The sequence below is a fragment of the Balaenoptera ricei genome, chromosome 15 (assembly GCF_028023285.1).
Source record: "Balaenoptera ricei isolate mBalRic1 chromosome 15, mBalRic1.hap2, whole genome shotgun sequence".
Taxonomy (NCBI): Eukaryota; Metazoa; Chordata; class Mammalia; order Artiodactyla; family Balaenopteridae; genus Balaenoptera; species Balaenoptera ricei.
The window spans coordinates 79,012,790-79,032,606 of NC_082653.1; the positions used below are offsets into that span (position 1 = coordinate 79,012,790).

A 19,817-nucleotide genomic window follows, 5' to 3' on the forward strand; every position below is an offset into this window, starting at 1 on the left:
CTCCAGCTGGCGTACGCGGGGATACCGCGCTGCGTGCGGACGCGCTTGATTGGTTAGTTGGGGGGGCGGGTCAGACGCTGTTGCCTGGTAACTGCGCCCGGCTCCAGGGCGGAGGTGTCCCGACACCGCTCCTCACGTCGCGCGCGTTGCCGAGCGGCGCGCGGTGTGGGGTTTGTTGTGGGTGTGGTCAGTGGGGTGGCCACCAGTGGCTCGTTTGTTGGCAGAAAACCAACCTAGAGGTCAGAAAAAGAGTCTCTGGTCCTAGACTACAGTCCCTCACGACTATGATTTAGCGATAAAGGAGAAAAAAGGCTTGCAGGGCTATATTCCCCGTGCTTCGAACCCAGGATTTGCTGTTTAATAACAGCTTTATTGACATAACGCCATGAAATTCACCTTTAAAAGTGTATAATTCAGTGGTTTTTGTTTATTCACAGAGCTGTGCAACCATCACCAGTAATTCTAGAACGTTTTCATCACCCCCAAAGAAACCCCATATCCATTAGGCAGCCATTCCCCTTTCCCATCCCCGCCCTGGACACCGCCAGTGTGCTTTGTATCCTTATGTCTCTGCCTATTCCAGGTATTTCCTAAGGATAGAATCATCAAAGGGAGTGTTTTTGGATCTGGCTTCTTTCATTCCTTCTTATGGCTGAATAATAATTCATTGCATGGATATACCACATTTTCATTTTCCATCAATTGATGAATGTTTTTGGATTATTTCCACTTTGGGGCCATTATGAGTACTGCTGTTGAACATCAGTGTTCAAGTTTTTGTGTGGACATTTGTTTTCAGCTCTTGGGTACATACCAAGGAATGGAATGGCTGAGCCAAAAATGCCACCGTTTCGTTTCCTGCTGGTAATTTGAAGTAAGCAGATGTCTAAATACGGAATTGGAAATTGGCAAATTGGATATTGCTCATAGCTGCAATCGAAGAGTTGAGCAGCCTTTTCTCTTCTTTTCTTCCACCTGGAGAGGAAGGCTTGATCTGTGTGACCGGCCACCTTGCCTTCAGTGGACACAGGGCTTGGCACCAGGCTACTGCAGGTGTTAATCCATTTGGAGCGGGTCAACTTTCTTTCTGCCTTCCTGTTGTTTAGTGCCCGATGTTTGCTGCCCAGAGCTCTGGGTCTTTGCCCACACCTGCTGCCTGGAAGGTCTCTTCTCTTAATTCTCAGGCTGCAGAACTTGCTAACATGCTTTCAGTCTCATCCCCCAGGTTGTTGACTCAGAACCATTTCGGGGGGTTCTGGCTTTCATTTTGCCTTCATTACCTGCTATTCTGCTGTATCTATGCAGGTCTGTCTAACTCGAGACCACAGGATGTGGATTTTATTCACATAAAAATCACTTTGTTTCCCCCTTGTCTTTCCTGCCAGCAGTGTATGTTTTCACATAGCACGTGCTCATTACATGTTTTTTAATTTTAAACATTTGTTTGGCTAAACTAAAGTTCTTGATTATTTGTTAAGCTTTTTTTTTCCATTTAATTTGGCCGCGCTCCACGGCTTGTGGAGTCTTAGTTCCCCGACCAGGGACTGAACCTGTGGAGTCCTAACCACTGGACCCCCAGGGAATTCCCAAGCATTTAATTTTGACTTTTTTTTTCATTTTTTGACATTGAAAATACATATTATATCTAGTTCTTTTCCATACTCCTTGGTCATTCCAGAAGAGTCCTGGTTGTCTTGAAATTTGTTGTTATTCTTTTTTTGGGATTTTTTTCCCAGCTTGAGATATAATTGACATATAACACTGTATTAGTTTTAGGAGTACAACATAGTGATTTGACATATGTATGTATTGTGAAAGGACTTCCACAATAAGTTTAGTCAACATTCATCACATCACATAATTACAATTTTTTTTTCTTGTGGTAAGATCTACTCTCTAAGCAACTTTCAAATATGCAGTACAGTATTGTTAACTATAGTCACCATGCTGTACATTACATCCCCAGGACTAATTTATTTTATAACTGGGAGTTTGTACCTCTTGACCATTTCAATACATTTCTGTTGAATGCTGAATAGGTACACTTGCATTTGTAGTTTCCTCTTACTGTAGGCCTGGGCTGAGTCAGGGAGAAGGTGGCACCTTGGGAACTTGCTAATTAAAATCAAGGCTTCAGGGACCTGAAAAATTAACCTTTGGAAAGGTAAATTTAGAAACAGTTTAAAAAATAAAGCAGGTGTCTATTTCAAGATTTCAGAGGTTTGATAAATGCAGTGGATGACATTCCAAAATTTAAGTGGTGGAAATGAATTCTAGAACAGGGATGGGCAACCTTTTTTTGTATAGGGTCAGATAATAAATATTTCCAGCTCTGAGGACATGTGGTCTCTGTCACATGCAACCCTGCCTTTGCAGGAAAGCAGTCAATGGACAAGATGCAAGCCAGTGAGTGTGGCTATGTTCCAATAAAACTTTATTTATAAAAATAGGTGGTAGTCTGGTTTTGATGTTTGCTTTTCATTAGTAAAATATAACATTGAAAAGGAGAGAAAGTTCTCAAAGTTTGCTGGGAAAACTGTGAGATTTGAGAGTTGTTTCAGTTTACATCTCCAGTTTTAAAAAAGCAAAAAGTTAAGCACTATATAAAATCTGTGATCTAAATGAACATAGCTGGTGCTTTAGATTTCAGCAGAGAAGTTAATCACCATACAGGCTTTGGGGGTTTGAACTCTGGTACAAGGTCTCATTGTCAAGGATTTTTAACTATTAGAATGCAACGATTTTGTTTCTCAGGGAAATGTCCTCGAGGTGGGAAACCACATGATTAGCTTATAACCATGGTTCATTAGTTTGGATGTGCTGTTGACACATGGTGTGTTCTAAATCATAAAATGTAAAAGACAAAGTTCCTGCCTCCATTTGCTGTTAAGTAAAGGGTGCAAACAAAGCAATAATTACGAAACATACATTTTTAAAAGTATTGCCAGTAGCACAGTTGACTCCAACCGGTAATAGCTTTTTTGAGTTCCACCTAGTTTCATTCCGCCTGTTATTTTATTCTCTGTTAAAGTTTTGGCATCACCGTCCTCTCGGAGATTACTGTGGTGTAATTACGGATTAGGTGCAAGCATAAGAGCCTGGAATACGCCAGTCCCTTAAGTGGGCTCAGATCTCCCGTGGCTCTCAGTGTGAGCATCTCACAACACTGTGTCTGGTTCTACTGTTTAAAAATGCGTATTTTTCATACATCATGGCCCCTACACTACATCACTGGATGATTAATGGAAGAAACAATGACCCATGTCAACACTGCAGGGAAAACTGGCTCCGCACGATTTAGCAAGAGGTCACAGAGAGGTCACGATGAATCCACTATTCATGTCATCAATATGAGAGTCACCATACTGTGGCTTTGAGGGTTCCAGTAGCTGCTAGGTGACCAGCCAAGTATGTGATAAGGCTTTAGAGAGACTGCAAAGTATTAAAGTTATGGCTAGACGACGTGAAATCTAAAGACATATCTATCGATGGCAAAATTCTAAGAGAAAAGGGAAACCACCACCAAAGAGGGGATGGACTTGTGATAGACAACACAGAGCCCGCTAGGGGTGGTTGACAGATTTCAGAACTACTTACCTGAAAAAATGCGTGGTGTCGGCAAAGTTGCATCTGCTGATAAAGAGCTGGAAAAGCCTCTCCACTAAACAATGAAAGAAATCATGGAAGAAAAATGTTCTCTCTGGGAAAGATATGTACTGCTTCCTCGGATAATGTTGACCATGCTTGAATTTGCCTTTTGGTGTACCTACTTCCATTGTAAGACTCGACTCCGCTGAATGAGACATAGTCTTTTTTTTTTTTTTAACAGTGTTTGAATTCGTTAACTCTGAAAGATAATGGTCAAGAATATATTTCTTCATCACAGTTTTAAAAAACAGTAAGGTATTAAAGAGCTTGGTTCCAGGTTTATCTTTAGAACACTGCAAATTTACCCACGTGAGTCCTTTTTTAAAACAAATATTTGCTTTATTTTAGATAAAAATTGAACACAGGTTCACTATATTTCAAAGCTTATTTAAAAATCTTTGTGAGATTTCTGTAACTTCCAATGGGAAAATTATTTTAATATTTCAATAAGTAATGCAGCTGACACGTAAAGATAAAGAAAAGAAATTGGAGTGAAACTCTAGCTTCGCCAATAGATGTATTTTGTATAAATAAAAATTATTTCAAGTTGGACCTTTTAACATGAAGTAATTTAATCAGAATTCTTTTTTTTTTTTAATAAATTTATTTATTTATTTATTTTTGGCTGAGTTGGGTCTCTGTTGCTGCGCATGGGGGCTACTCTTCGTTGCGGTGCACGGGCTTCTCATTGCAGTGGCTTCTCTTGTTGCGGAGCACGGGCTCTACGTGCGAGGGCTTCAGTAGTTGTGGCTCGCGGGCTTTAGAGTGCAGGGTCAGTAGTTGTGGCGCACGGGCTTAGTTGCTCCGCGGCATGTGGGATCTTCCCGGACTAGGGCTCGAACCCGTGTCCCCTGCATTGGCAGGCGGATTCTTAACCACTGCACCACCAGGGAAGCCCCCAATTCAGTGGTTTTTAATATATGCATGGTGTGGGCAGTCATCACCACAGTCAATGTTAGAACATTTTCATCACCCTGAAAAGAAACCCTGTATCCTTTAGCTACCCCACCTCCCAGCCCTAAGCAACCACTAATCTACTTTCTGTCTCTATAGATTTCCCTATTCTGGACATTTCATATGCATAGACTCATGTAATATGTGGTTCCGTTGATTTTAAAACGAGGGGGCCCATAGAAGTTCAGAGGTGAAAGGAACCTTCATAGTAAGTGATTGATTTAGTCATAGAGGAGGAACCTGAGGGCCGCTGCCCACTGGGGTCCCAGAGCAGTTTGGTGGTCTGGGGAACCCACAACCTGGCTTTCCTGGCCCCTGCTTCTGTGAGGACCAGCCCATCATGCCTCATGCCCTGTAAGCTTGCATCACCAGCCTGACTTGGTGTGTCCTCTGGTGTTCACTGTTAATGCCACTGTGTGATGGCAGTTTCTTTCTGGCAAAGGGAGCAGGAGAGGATGCAGCCACCGGGTTAGGAGTGCAGGGATTGTTCCATGAACAGCGTTGACTAAGGACTATCCAGGGAGGACTTCCCTGGTGATCCAGTGGCTAAGACTCTGCGCTCCCAATGCAGGGGGACCTGGGTTCGATCCCTGGTCAGGGAGCTAGATCCCACATGCCACAACTAAAGATTCCGCATGCTGCAACTAAAAAAAGATCCTGCATGTGGCAATGAAGATCCCGTGTGCCGCAACTAAGACCTGGCACAGCCAAATAAATAAATAAATATTTTTTTTTAAAAAAGGACTATCCAGGGAAATGACCTCTTGGGACAGGCAAAGAACAGTTCAGTGAATTTCTGTTGTAATCCAGATACAGCCGTTTCTAGAGAGTAGAAAGCCCCAAACGAAATGCATCCTTCCCCATCAAGCCTGATGGGACTCAGTCCCCTCCAGCGTTCTTACCATCAAAAAGTACTAGATGCTCTTGAAAAGTTCTGGTAATGAAATAGGACCTCTCCTCGCCTGTGGCATCCCCACGGGCTGTTGGTATGGTGTCCCTCCCATTTCTTAACACACACTAAATGTGATTGACATAGCAGATCTACAGCAATTGAAGGTGAGAAGTGAAAACAGCAGTAGGCAGGAAGTTGCCCTGCGTCTAGCTTTTCATGGACAAATCAACATGTTTGTAACCTGAGAATACATCTGCTCCTTTTTCTCTGTCTGGGATAATAAAGGGAAAATAAGAATTATGAATGAAAATATTCTGAGCTCCCAAAGAATCAGGATAGGGCATAATCTAAGTGAATAGTCTGGTAAGTGGCAAAAATAGCATGCCTTTGCTGTTTCATACTTTGTGATACCCATTTCTTCGGCCTGCTGTACTAAGTGATGATCATGGAATCTAGATGCTAGAGGAAAGAATTTCTAAGACTTAACACGTGTCCTTGGTGGTGCTGCTTGCTGCTTTTTCTGACTCCAGCTCTATGGGAATAGACTTCTTGTTATGACAAACAACATTCACAAACTTCTATCTGTTCTCAAATATGGGTGTGATAACAAGAAGAGTGTCAAAGGCTTGATATTAAGATAATTATTTAAAAGCTTCAAATTGGGACTGCTCTGGCGGTCCAGTGGTTAGGACTCCGCGCTTCCACTGCAGGGGGCAGGGGTTCGATCCCTGGTCAGGGAACTAAGATCCTGCAAGCCTTGCAGCGTGCCTAAATAAATAAATATTTTTAAAAATAAATAAATAAAATAAAATCTTCAAATTGAAGTATATTTCCTCACCTGTCCATGCCCAGGTCTTGCCTGTTGATTTATGTTCCTGGTATGATGTCACACTCTCATGTTCTATTTCATAATAGGGAAAGTTATAAAAAAATTTTAAGTCAAACAATTTGCATCCTAATAGCTCTGTACGTGCTAGTCTACGTTCTTTCTTTCTCAGGAAGACTTTAGCTCTAACTTAAGAGATCCTCAAGGATCCTCAAGTGTCTTCAGAAGATCTAGACAGATGAGTAGTTATATTTTTAGAATTCCTTTTCAGCCTGCTATTTCCATCCAGATTGGCTAGGGTAGGCGATGGTTAAAAACACCACCAGATTTTGGTGCATTCAAGGAGCAAGGATTTAGTCTTTGCTTGCGCTAGAGGTCTCTTGTGATTGGCTGTGGGTCTGATCCACAGTTTCCTCAATCTGGAACCCAACCATATGGAACGTGGCAGATCCATTGCAGAGAAAGGAGTGTGGCAGGAACCTCTGCGTGGAAATGATGTCATTTCCCTGACATCCTCGGCCAAGGCAAGGCACGCGGCCACATACCTTCAAGTGGGCAAGGAATCGAACCACGGGCTCTGAAAGAAACGTTTGCGAATATTTCTGAATAGCCTTATAGGACCACCGTACTTCACCCCTGTAGATCTTTAGGCTTCCTCCCACATACATATTTATGTTGATCTGTTTATCTTTTGCTTACAAACATAATTAAGCCAGATATTGCAGGGGCCGGACACAATGACAAGTGCTTATATTGTATGCTCTAGTTCAAAGAACTCTTTTTATGGTGTTAGAGAAACTTTTTCAAAGAAACTTTTTAATGCTCACTTGATTTAGAGTTTGGGGAAAATTAGAATGAGCTTTCATGCAGAAGTCCTAGCAGGGAAAGGAAGGAAGGGATTTTCTCTTCCCATCTGTAATACACAAAGCCACTTCTCTCCTTTTCCTGTGTATGTGGACCAGAATGTGGTGCCAGGCATGGTCATGCTGAAATCTGACAAAACAACACTGGATCAATAAAGGACCTTACCTTCCTTCCTCCTCGTCTGGGAAATAGTTAACATGCCTCTCTAGCATAATACCTGAATTTATTTTATGAGAAGGTGATATCTAGGTTTAGTGGAAAATACACTATGGAAAGTTAGCATTGCTCTACAGAGATCTTAGGCAAATCACTTACTGTCTCTAAGTGTTGGTTTCTTCAACTTTAAAGGAAGGGTTGAACTAGGCACCTGTGAGGACCCTCACAGCTCTAAACGTGTTGAGCAGGACACTGAATTTCTACCACTCACTTTCCTAATACTTCTCTTTCCTAGGGATCATGGCCCAAGTAGCAATGTCCACCCTGCCCATCACAAATGAGGAGTCCTCGGAGAGCAGGATGGTGGTGACGTTCCTCGTGTCTGCCCTTGAGTCCATGGTGAGATGGCTTTGCAGTTCTATAAAATGTCACGTGGTTGGATCACTGCCGAACATCAGAACGGTGAAACACTTCACCGACACTTTTGATGTTCAGCTTCAGTGTTACATCCTATCTGTGTACACATATCCTTTTTTATAGGGGATGATGGGCTTGTCAGATAATTAAGAAATTTTTTTCTTACATTATGGATGGAATTGTATAAATGTAATCTCTCTAGATCTGAAAATTTAATGAAGGTACCTCCGTTACCTTGTTTGAGAATACTTTTTGTTTAAAGTCAAAGGTAAATTAATAATCCAGGGGCTTCCCTGGTGGTGCAGTGGTTGAGAATCCACCTGCCAATGCAGGGGACATGGGTTCAAGCCCTGGTGCAGGAGGATCCCACATGCCACGGAGCAACTAAGCCCGTGCACCACAGCTACTGAAGCCCACGCACCTAGAGCCCGTGCTCCGCAACAAGAGAAGCCACCGCAATGAGAAGCCCGCACACCGCAACGAAGACCCCATGCAGCCAAAAATAAATAAATAAAATAAATTTTTAAAAAAATTAATAATCCATTGATATGCATCTATTTACATCCAAAGTGTAAAATTTACCTTGTGGGTGAAAATTTGAGGGGAGATTTACATAACCTCAAAGCATCTGATCACAAGATACGTATTGATGAAAGAAGGGAACATCAGTAACTTTATAAAAGTAGAGAAACCTGACAGCCACCCCCTTAATCAAGTGACCAAGGGGAACATCCGCAGTAATGGGACGGAGGGACCTCCCGAGCTGCCTGGTAGGGGGCACTGAGGAGGAGCAGTACCGCGTCCGTGGCATTCCTGCCTCTAAGGAGGACACATAGGACAAACCCAGATTTAGGGACATCCTACAAAATAACTGGGCTGGACTTCCATAAATGTCAGTCTCACGCAAGACAAAGATGGAGATCTGTCTGTTCCAGATGGAAGGAGACTGGAGAGACAGGACAGCCAATAGAAAGTGCGACCCTGGATTGGATCCTGGACCAGAAAAAAATCTAGAGAGAGATTTACTTTTTCTATAAAGAACATTATTGGGTCAGTTGGCAAAATACCAAACACACAGGTAACTCACTCACATGCACACATGCCTACCTAGACCCATCATATTTAAACTGTAGAAAACCAACTATAAAGAGAAAATTTTAAAGCAATTTATAGTAAACTGAATAACGGCCCCCAAAGATGTCCTGTCCTCATCCCCAGAGCCTTTGAACGTTACCTTATTTGGCAAAAGGAAGTTTACAGATGTGACTAAGCTAAGGATCTTGAGATGGGAGATTATCCTAGATTATCTGAGGGTAAATAAAAATGTTAAAAAAAACAAACAAACCCTGGAATGAATTTTTTTAAAAAGCATCAGATCTATTTGAAGAGAACTAGAAATATCTTACCCCAGAACTGACCACATTCCTTCTTTTGATAAATATTGATGAAGCAGCTCCTATATGTCAAGGTCTTCTAGGTGCTGGGGCCAGAAGACTTGAGAAGACAGATAAGGTCCCCCTCACATAGATTTCATGTTCTATTTGGGGAGACAGACAATAAACAAACTCTGTGTGTGTGTGTATTTGTATCAGTAAATATAATACATATAATATTATTTTAAAATGAGGGTCAGGGGGACTTCCCTGGTGGTCCAGTGGCTAAGACTCCGCATTCCCAATGCAGGGGGCCTGGGTTCGATCCCTGGTCAGGGAATTAGATCCCACACACATGCCGCAACTAAAGATCCCACATGCCGCAACTAAGACCTGGCACAGCCAAGTAAATAAATAAATATTTTTTTAAAAAATAGTTAATAAAACAAGGGTCAGAAAACAGAGGTTTAGGGGAGAGAACAGAAGGTTAAGGGGGGTGGTCTGGGAGAAATTCTCTGGGCAGTTGCCCTTTATGCAAAGACATAGATGAAGTGAGGAAGTGAGTCAGGCCAGTATCTGGGGGCAGAGTGTTCAAAGCACCAAGAACAGCTTGTGCAAAGGCCCCTTGGCAGGAACAAGTTTGGTGTTTTCAAGGAATATCAAGAAGTCCAGTAACACTGGAGCAGAGTGAGGAAAGAAGATGTGGCCAGAGGTCAAGTACAAGAGGCTGCGACTTCCCTTGCAGTCCAGTGGTTAAGACTCCGTGCTCCCAATGCCAGGGGTCACGGGCTCAGTCCCTGGTCAGGGGAACTAAAATCCCGCATGTCACACGGTACAGCCAAAAAAAAAAAGGCAGCTAGTAACCAGATCATATCAAGACTGGGACTTTTTCCCTCAGGTAGTGGGAAGGCATTGGAAGGTTTTGAGCAAAGGAGTGATGGCAGTGGCGGGGGGTGCTTGTGCAAACAGTCGATGACCATGGAACACGAGTGGAAGCAAGGAGACCAGTTTGCAGGCCGTGGTTCACGTGGGAGGTTTTGGTGGCCTGGACTAGGGTGGGAGTGGCAGAGATAAGAAGCGATGGGACCACAAAGATCTGATGAAGGTAGAGTTGCTAGGACTTACCGACGGATTGGATGTGAGCTATGACATTTTCTTGAGAAAATCACATTTTGTGTGTGTGTGGTAGGATATATATATATACATGGCGTAAAATTTACCATCTTCACCATTTTTTTTTTATTTTATTTATTTATGGCTGTGTTGTGTCTTCGTTTCTGTGCGAGGGCTTTCTCTAGTTGCGGCAAGTGGGGGTCACTCTTCATCGCGGTGCGCGGGCCTCTCACTATTGCGGCCTCTCTTGTTGCGGAGCACAGGCTCCAGACGCGCAGGCTCAGTAATTGTGGCTCACGGGCCTAGTTGCTCCGCGGCATGTGGGATCTTCCCAGACCAGGGCTCGAACCCGTGTCCCCTGCATTGGCAGGCGGATTCTCAACCACTGCGCCACCAGGGAAGCCCCCCATCTTCACCATTTTTAAGTGTACAGTTCAGTGGCATTAAGTACATTCACACTGTTGTGTGACCCTCACCACTGCCCATCTCCAGAACTTTTTCATCTTCTTAAACTGAAACTCTGCACTCATTAAACCGTTATTCTCACTCACCCCTTCCTCAAGCCTTCAGAAACCGAGATGTGTGTGTGTGTGTGTTTTTTAATAAAATGTTATCGTATTTAGGAATACTTTTACTATTTACAGAAAAGCTGGAGAATTCCCTGGTGGTCCAGTGGTTAGGACTCTGCACTTTCACTGCAGGGGGCCCGGGTTCGATCCCTGGTTGGGGAACTAAAGTCCCACAAGCCGCGTGGCCTGGCCAAAAACATAAATAAATAAATAAAAGAAAAGCTGTAAAGATCATACAGAGTCCCCACATACTCCTCACCCATAACTTACATAACTGTGGTACGTTATATGTAACTATGGGACATTTGCCGAAACTAATAGATCAATACCGTACATCACTATCAACCAACTCCAGACTTCACTCAAATTTCATCAGCTTGTCCACTGATGCCCTTTTTCTGCTCCAGGCTCCACCCTGTGATCCCACATGGCGTTTAGTCATCATGTCCCGTTAGGCTCCTCTGATCTGTGACAGTTTCTCAATCTCCTCTTATTTTTGATGACTTGGACAGTTCTGCAGAGTTCCGGTCAGGTATTTTATCAAATCTCCTTCCGTTTGGGTTTCTCTGATGTAGCCCTCCTGTTTAGACCAGGGTTATGGAGTTTTGGAAAGAAGACCGGAGAGGTGAGATGCCTCATCTTCTCGTCACATCGCCTCAGGGGTGCTTGGCATCAACGTGTCACTGGTGGGGCTCACCTGGATCACTGGGTCAGGGTGGCGTGATGGTTCATTTTGTGCGTCAACTTGCTGGTTGAAGAACATTTCTGGGTGTGTCTGTGAGGGTGTTTGGGGAAAAGATTAGCGTTTGAATTGGTGAGCTGTGGAAAGCAGGTGGCCCTCCCCAGCGTGGATGGGCATCAGCCAATCCATTGAGGGCCTGAATAGAACAGAAAGACCGAAGGAGGCTGAGTTTGCTCTCCACCTGACTGCGTGAGCCGGGACGTCCATCTTCCCCGGCCCTCGCACTCCTGGTTCTCAGGCCTTCAGACTCGGGCTGGAATCTACATCAGGGGTCCCCAGCCCTCAGGCCTTTGAACAACACCACTGGCTTTCCTGGGTCTCCAACTTGAAGATGGTGGGACTTAGCTTCTGTTATCACGAGAGCCAATTCCTTATGATAAATCTCACTATATGTACACATGTAATCTCAGTGTTATATATATGTGTATATTATACATAATTATTTAACATTGTGATTGCATTTATATATATAAAATCTCCTGTTGGTTCTGTTTCTCGGGAGGACTCTAATGTAAGTAGTGTCGGCCACGTTTCTCCATTGTCAAGTTACTATTTCTTTTCTTCTCCAAGTCCTGTTCTTGGGAATCAGGTCACTAAGGCCAGCCCACAAACAATGATTCTTGGTACTCGTCATGGTCAGGTGATGTGGCCTTTCTCACAGGGCTGGTGGGAGTGTGAGCCCCTCTGAAATGCTATTTGTAATGTTTCAAGAAGCTTAAAAGAATTTATACCCTTTGAGTCAGGTGTGCCACTGACATGATTCCAGCCCATGGAAATAAACGTGTACGGAAATGTTTACATCCTTGGAATTCTTTTTTTTTTTTTTTTTTTTTTGAGGTATAATTGACATACAACTCGGATGTTTATTGTAGTGTTATTTGTAATAGGAAAATAACTTCTGTAATGCTATGGTTAAACTATGGCATATACATAGGATAGAATATTATATATTCATTCAAAACTCACGTTTTTCAGGATTATAAATGCTCAGAAATAATGAAAAGTGAATAAAGCAGAATGCCAACCTATATACAGTAGTATGTTTCTGATTTTGTTTTTTAAAATTGTGTGTGCATATTTTAAAATGTGAATAGTGGGTAATTTTTGGGTAATGGAATTAGAGGTGATTTCTTTTTTTGTGTACTTTTCTGTATCTGCTGAAATTTTTGTAACAGCATATATCATAATGAGAAAAAAATGCTTCTAAAAAGATATTTTCTACCACTGATGACCTAAGTAAGACTAAAGATTGATAACTTCACCTAATACCAGATTCTGTACTTTAGATAAAGGGCTGAATTTTTGGTTCATTTGACACAGAGATAGATTTGCCGTGAAGTTAATGGAGCTTAAAAGCTTCTGGGCACCTCCCTTGCACTGGCCACTTCCATGGCCTTGCGGGATCCTAGCAACACATGCACATATGTTTTTGTAAACTTTGCTAAAGTGAGATCTTTTAACCACATCAGTTAAGGTTGCTGTCTCCTATTCTGCCTTCCTCTTTCTGTCACAAGCCCTGTGTTAACTTCCTCTTGCTGCAATAACAAATTACACAAACTTAGAGGCTTTAAACATCACACATTTATCTGACAACTGTTCTGTAGTTCAGAAGGCAGAAAGTGGGTTTTACAGAGCTAAAATCACGGTGTCAACAGGCTGTATTCCTTCTGGAGGCTCCCAGGGAGAAACTGTGCCTTGCCCTTTCCAGCTCCTTGGGCTGCAATTCCTTGACTTGTGGTTCCTTCCAGCAAGGGCACCAATGTGCCCTTGGATTCCCTTGTCATTCCCTTCTGCCTCCTTCTTTTTATACTAGGATCCTTGTGGTTTCATTAAGGGACCCCTGTGGCCCCACCCAGATAATCAAGATAATCTCATCTTGGGCTTCCCTGGTGGCGCAGTGGTTAAGAATCCGCCTGCCAATGCAGGGGACACGTGTTTGAGCCCTGGTCCGGGAAGATCCCACATGCCACGGAGCCACTAAGCCCGTGCGCCACAACTACTGAGCCTGCACTCTAGAGCCCGCGAGCCACAACTACTGAGCCCGCGTGCCACAACTACTGAAGCCCACGTGCCTAGAGCCCACGCTCCACAACAAGAGAAGCCACTGCAATGAGAAGCCCACTCACGGCAACGAAGAGTAGCCCGCGCACAGCAACGAAGACCCAACGCAGCCAAAAATAAATAAATAAATAAATAAAATTAAAAAACAACTTTCATTTAAAAAAAAAAAAAGATAATCTCATCTCAAGATCCTAACTGTTGGGCTTCCCTTGTGGTGCAGTGGTTAACAATCCGCCTGCCAATGCAGGGGACACGGGTTCGAGCCCTGGTCCGGGAAGATCCCACATGCCGTGGAGCAACTAAGCCCGTGTGCCACAACTACTGAGTCTGCGCTCTAGAGCCTGCGAGCCACAACTACTGAGCCCATGTGCCACAACTACTGAAGCCCGCATGCCTAGAGCCCGTGCTCGGCAACAAGAGAAGCCACCGCAACGAGAAGCCTGCGCACTGTGATGAAGGGTAGCCCCCGCTCGCCGCAACTAGAGGAAGTCTGCACGCAGCAACGAAGACCCAACACAGCCAAAAATAAATAAAATAAAATAAATAAATTTATTAAAAAAAAAAAAAAAAAGATCCTAACTGTAATCACATCTGCAAAGTCCCTTTTGCCTGTAAGGTAACATAACAGGCTCTGGGGATTAGGACGTGGACATCTTTAGGGGCCATTATTCTGCCCCCCATGATCCACTGTGTCAGGTGATGTTTGAGTGGAGATGGGCATTTTGGGGGTCTCAAGAAGGGGAAACTGGGTTGGAGATTACATTTAGTTTTAGTTTAGTGGTAAGTATTATGTGGCTTGATGTTATTTCTGTGTCTGGGTAAATTATTGCTAGATGTCCTGGTATAGGAATGGTTTCCAGGAATAATCCGATGGTTGACTGTCAACTCTTCTGGTAACTCGACATCAAGGGACAAGACGCGAGGTCATATTGTGGTGTGAACATGTTCCCAACTCCAAAAGTATGTGGGTAGTAGAGGAGAAACAAGGTTTTAAATGTACAGAGCCAGAAGCTAGTCTGTGGGAAATTCTTCCAGTCATTAAATGGGTGTAATTGTCAACAGAGGATTTGTTTTTCATCGATGCGTTGTCAAAACAGAAGTTCCCTCTGGTGAGGAAGATACTCAGTAATGTAGCATATTCAGTTATAAATACACCAAACATTCTTTTAAATTGTTGAAAGGAACTACACGAAGTAGAATTTATCAGAATTCTTGTCTGTAGGGGATCAACCTGTAGCACCACGAAGAACAGCAAGTGTGTCTGTGGTATGAATTTTCATGTTTCATTCATCCTTATCATCAATAATAAAAAGGTAATCAATCACGTTGGAGGAAATATTAAATTATCTCTATTCTCTCCATAGAAAATGATATTATGAAATTGTTGTCACAGGAAGAGGCAAAGAGTCTGCAGCCAAAGACGTAGGGAAAAAAGGCACATGAGACAGGCGTGTCAGGTGTCAGGCGGTCAAGATTCTGTACTCAGTTCCAACATGGGTGTTTTTCCCCACACTAACAAGCAAATCTTAGACACCAGCTGGGTGTCCTACCATTCACCTCAATCCTGACATTATTTACCTAGAGAGAGCATCAGATTCCACAGGTTAAGGGCTCAATCCTACAAGACTGTCTTCCCTACCCCTCCCCCAACTTCAGATGCCATTGGCAAGCCCGCATCGTCACCTGTGCTTCTGACCAACCCACTATAGATTGGAGGGTCCCACGTCCCCCTCCTCGGGTTCGATTAATTTGCTAGAGCTGCTCACAGAACTCAGAGAAACATTTGATTTACTAGATTACCGGTTTGTTATAAAAGGATATGTATAACTCAAGGACAGCAAGATGGGAGAGATGCACAAGGCAAGGTGTGGGGAAAGGGGAACAGAGCTTCCATGCCCTCTCCAGGTGCACCACTCTCCCTAAATATCCACTTGTTCATCAATCCTTTTGTCTTTTTGGGTTTTCCTCGAGGCTTCATTACCTAGGGACGATGGATTAAACCACTGGCCATTGATTCAATCTCCAGCCCCTCTCCCCTCCCCAGAGGTCAGGGGGAAGTTCCCACCTTCTAATCACCTGGTTGGTTTTCCGGCAGCCAGCCCCCATCCTTAGGCTGGTCCCAAAGTCACCTCATTAACAAAGCAAAAGACACCTTTATCTCGCTCTTAGAAAATTCCAAGGGTTTTAGGAGCTTTGTGTCAGAAACAGTGGAAGAAAACCAAATATACATTTCTTATTATAAATCACAAGCATCATCACAGGTACTGAATAAAAATCTTCTTCTTGTGGTTTTATGATGTTAATGGTATTTGCTTGATAAAATTTGTTTTGTTTTTTTTCTTGGTGGTTTTTCTCATTCTAAAGAAATATTTGTTTTGTACCTAATTTTGTATTTTTTTTCTTAAGGCAGACCTCTCAGGCCCCACAAAAATCCAGATCTGCCCCTGTAGATAACATTTCATTCTTTTTTTTCCATTTCAGTGTAAAGAACTGGCCAAGTCCAAGGCGGAAGTGGCCTGCATTGCAATGTATGAAGCAGATGTGTTTGTCGTTGGAACAGAGAAAGGATGTGCTTTTATCAATGCCAGAACGGATTTGCAGAAGGATTTTGCAAAATACTGTAGGTGTTAACAATTTTATCCTTTGTATTCGTAAATCTTAGAATATTGGCAGGCAAGACTTATGTATTGTTTTCTTCTAAGATATCATAAGCATTATCCTAAAAATGGTTCTGACACATCCCTTTGACTTAGCAAAACACTGAGTCCAAGAAACATGGTCAATGTATTTTACACTGTATCCTCAGCAGGGCCCTGGTTGTGTAGAATACATTTGAAGAACATAGATGAAACTGTCTTTCATTCCTAAAATGAAACCAAATTGAAAAAAAATACTCTTATTTTACTCCTTCCCAAAGGAAAGGGAAAAACTCCTTCAAGGCCTATTCAGTTTTTCTTTCAGTTAATAACCATTATACTCCTTTGTCTTTTTTTTTTTTTTTTTTTACTGTGGGACTTTCAGAGCCTTCAGTGTGCCAATATGTGTTACAAGGAGCATTAGTGAGCATCTGTGGTCATCTGTGAGCTAAACTAGTCTAGTGCATTAGTGAGCATATGTGGTCATCTGTGAGCTAAACTAGTCTAGTGTGTTAAAACCTACATGCTGTATAATGATTATCTCTACCACTGTAGGTCATCTGCCAGGTATTGAATTAGCAATTTTGTATTCCCTGGAACCAAGAAAGGGAAAAAAAAAAAAGTTTATCAGAGGGTATATTTGTGTGTGTGTGTGTGTGTGTGTGTGTGTGTGTGTGTGTGTGTGTAGGGGGATATGGGTATAGATATATAGATGTCTCCAAGGGTTGGCAAAGGATGTATATATCCTCTCTCTATATGTATACAGTTGACCCTTGAACAACATGGGTTTGAACTGCACAGGTCCATATATATTTGGATTTTTTTCAATAGTAAATACTACAGTACTACAACATCTGTGGTTAGTTGAATACACAAATGAGGAACCGTGGATACGGAGGAAACATGGATACTGAAGGCCAACACTAAATTATACACAGATTTTCACCAGCACCCCTAACCCTCATGTTGTTCAAGGGCCAACTGTATACCATTTTACAACAAAACAAACCTATATCTATAGAAGATCATATATATATATATATATATATATATATATATATATATATATATATATATATATATACACATATATATATATATATATATGGGAGAGAGGATGATTGAATTCGGATTGACTTTTAAGACCAAACTTAGGGTCTCTACTATCAAGAAGATTAAAAAAATGAAGCAATCTTTCAATAAGATGGTGAGTATGTAATTGATGAACAAGAAGGGTATGCTCAGATCAATGTCAGCTGCCAACTGGATTTCTAATCGTTGAAATTGAATCACAGATTTTTAAAAAATTTTCACAGTTGCATGCTAATTTTTCATATATAAGACTATTCATATTTCTCTGAATATGATTTCTCTCTTTTTTCCTTGATAAATCTTGTAAGGCATTCATCTCTTTTAATTAAATTTCCAGTGAGGCAACTTTTGGCTTTGTGATTTTGTCTATTGTTTCTTTGTTTTCTTTGTCATTTATTTCTGCTCTTTATTATTTCCTTATTTAATTGAATTTAATTGCTTTTCTTTTCTAGCTTCTTGATTTGGTAGCTTAGGTCACTGAGTTTTAAAAAAAATATTTAAAGTTATAATGTTTCCTTTAGGTTCTGCTTTAGCTGTAATCCTCAGACTTTGATATGTTGTGTTTTATTATGATTTTGTTCAAAGTATTTTCTAAGAACCCTAGTAATTTCTTTTTGACCCATGGTTACTGAGAAGCATGTTGCTTAATTTCCTAATATTTGGAAATTTGGGGGTTATTGATTCTAGTTAAATCCCATTGTGGTCCAAAAACATACTCTGTATGATTTTTTTTTTAATTTATTTTATTTATTCATGTTGGTTGCACCGGGTCTTAGTTGCGGCAGGCAGGCTCCTTAGTTGCGGCTCGCCGGCTCCTTAGTTGTGGCACGCGAACTGTTAGTTGCGGCATGCATGTGGGATCTAGTTCCCTGACCAGGGATCAAACCTGCGTCCCCTGCATTGGAAGGCGGATTCTTAACCACTGCACCACTGGGGAAGTCCCACTCTGTATGATTTTAATCCTTTTGAGTTTATCAAGACCTAATTTATCACTTAGCACATCATTTATGTTGGTGAATATTCCATGTACACTTGGAAAGAATTTAGATTCTGCAGTTAACAGACCAATTAGGCCAAGTTGTTAAATGTTATTCAGTTCATCTGTATCATTTCCAATTTTCACTTATTATTTTATCCATTATTGATAGAGGAGTGTTAAAATAGCCAGCTATATTGTATATTTGTTCTTCCTTTTGGTTAGTACATTTTGCTTCACACATGTTGAAGATATGGATATGAATGTTATCAGATATAAATTTAGGATTGTAATGTTTTCCTGCTGAATTGACCCTTGTTTTCCTCACAAAACATTCCTCTTTGTTTCATTTATCCTCCTGATCTTGAAGTCTCCCTTGTCTTGTATTAATATAGCCTCACCAGCTTTCTTATGACTAATATTTGCATAGCATATCTTTTCCTATTCATTTACTTTCAGCTCTCTGTACTTTATATTTAAACTATGTCTCTTGTAAACGTGCAGTTAGGTCTTTTTTGTAAAAACCAGTCTGAAAATCTGACTCTTACTTGGATTGTTTCATCCATTTACATTTAACGTCATTATTTATATGGTTTAGTTTAAGGCTTCTATGTTGCTGTTTCTTTTCTATTCATCTCATATGTTCTTTGTTCCGTTGGGACTACTTTCCTGCATTATTTTATTTTATTTCTTATTTATTTTTTTAACTTATTTATTTTGGCTGCATTGGGTCCTCGTTGCTGCACGCCTGCTACTCTTCATTGTGGTGCGCAGGCTTCTCATTGCGGTGGCTTCTTTTGTTGCAGAGCACGAGCTCTAGGCACGTGGGCTTCAGTAGTTGTGGCATGTGGACTCAGTAGCTGTGTCTCGCGGGCTCTAGAGCACAGGCTCAGTAGTTGTGGCACATGGGCTTAGTTGCTCTGTGGCACGTGGGATCTTCCCAGACCAGGGATCAAACCCGTGTCTCCTGCACTGGCAGGGGGATTCTTAACCACTGCATCACCAGGGAAACCCCCTGTGTTATTTTAGATCGAGAAATTTTTTTGTATTATATTTTATCTACTCTATTGACATTTTAGCTCTTTTAGGTTTTTTTGTTGCTGTTGTTATTCTTGGGATTACAATATGCCCTCCTAATTTGTCACAGTGAACCTAAAATTACTATTTTTCTACTACACCTACAATGTAAGAACCTTAAACAGTATAATTCTGTTTCTGTTTAGCCCTAATATGTTATAAATCCTGCAGCACCTTATGATGTTTGTTTTAAGCAATCACTTTCCAAAATTTTTTAAAATAATCTTTTTATTTACCTACATATGTACCACTTCTAATACCCTTTTTTCCTTCTTGTAGCTCTGGATTTCCATCTGGAATTATTTCCCTTCAGCCTGAAGAACTTTCTTTAGCATTTCTTTTAGTGTGGGTCTAATAGTAAGAAACCCCCTCTGAAAATGTATTTACCTTGCCTTCATTTGTGTGTGTGTGTGTGTGTGTG

The 19,817-nt window shown here is 41.7% G+C and overlaps 1 protein-coding gene and 1 non-coding gene across 3 annotated transcripts in view; both read left to right on the top strand.

Annotated features, from left to right (window-relative positions):
• Nucleotides 1-19,817, top strand: part of LOC132348915 (general transcription factor II-I repeat domain-containing protein 2) — a 54,473-nt gene that overhangs the window by 769 nt on the left and 33,887 nt on the right. For both annotated transcript variants that reach the window (XM_059896893.1, XM_059896894.1), the window contains exons 2-3: nucleotides 7,636-7,739; nucleotides 16,097-16,235. In XM_059896893.1, coding sequence (XP_059752876.1) covers nucleotides 7,641-7,739; nucleotides 16,097-16,235 — 238 coding nt within the window. In that variant the 5' untranslated portion in view covers nucleotides 7,636-7,640. The remainder of the gene's footprint in view (nucleotides 1-7,635; nucleotides 7,740-16,096; nucleotides 16,236-19,817) is intronic.
• On the top strand, nucleotides 10,902-10,974 carry TRNAE-UUC (transfer RNA glutamic acid (anticodon UUC)). Its single transcript has one exon. It is a non-coding gene; the product is annotated as a tRNA-Glu (tRNA).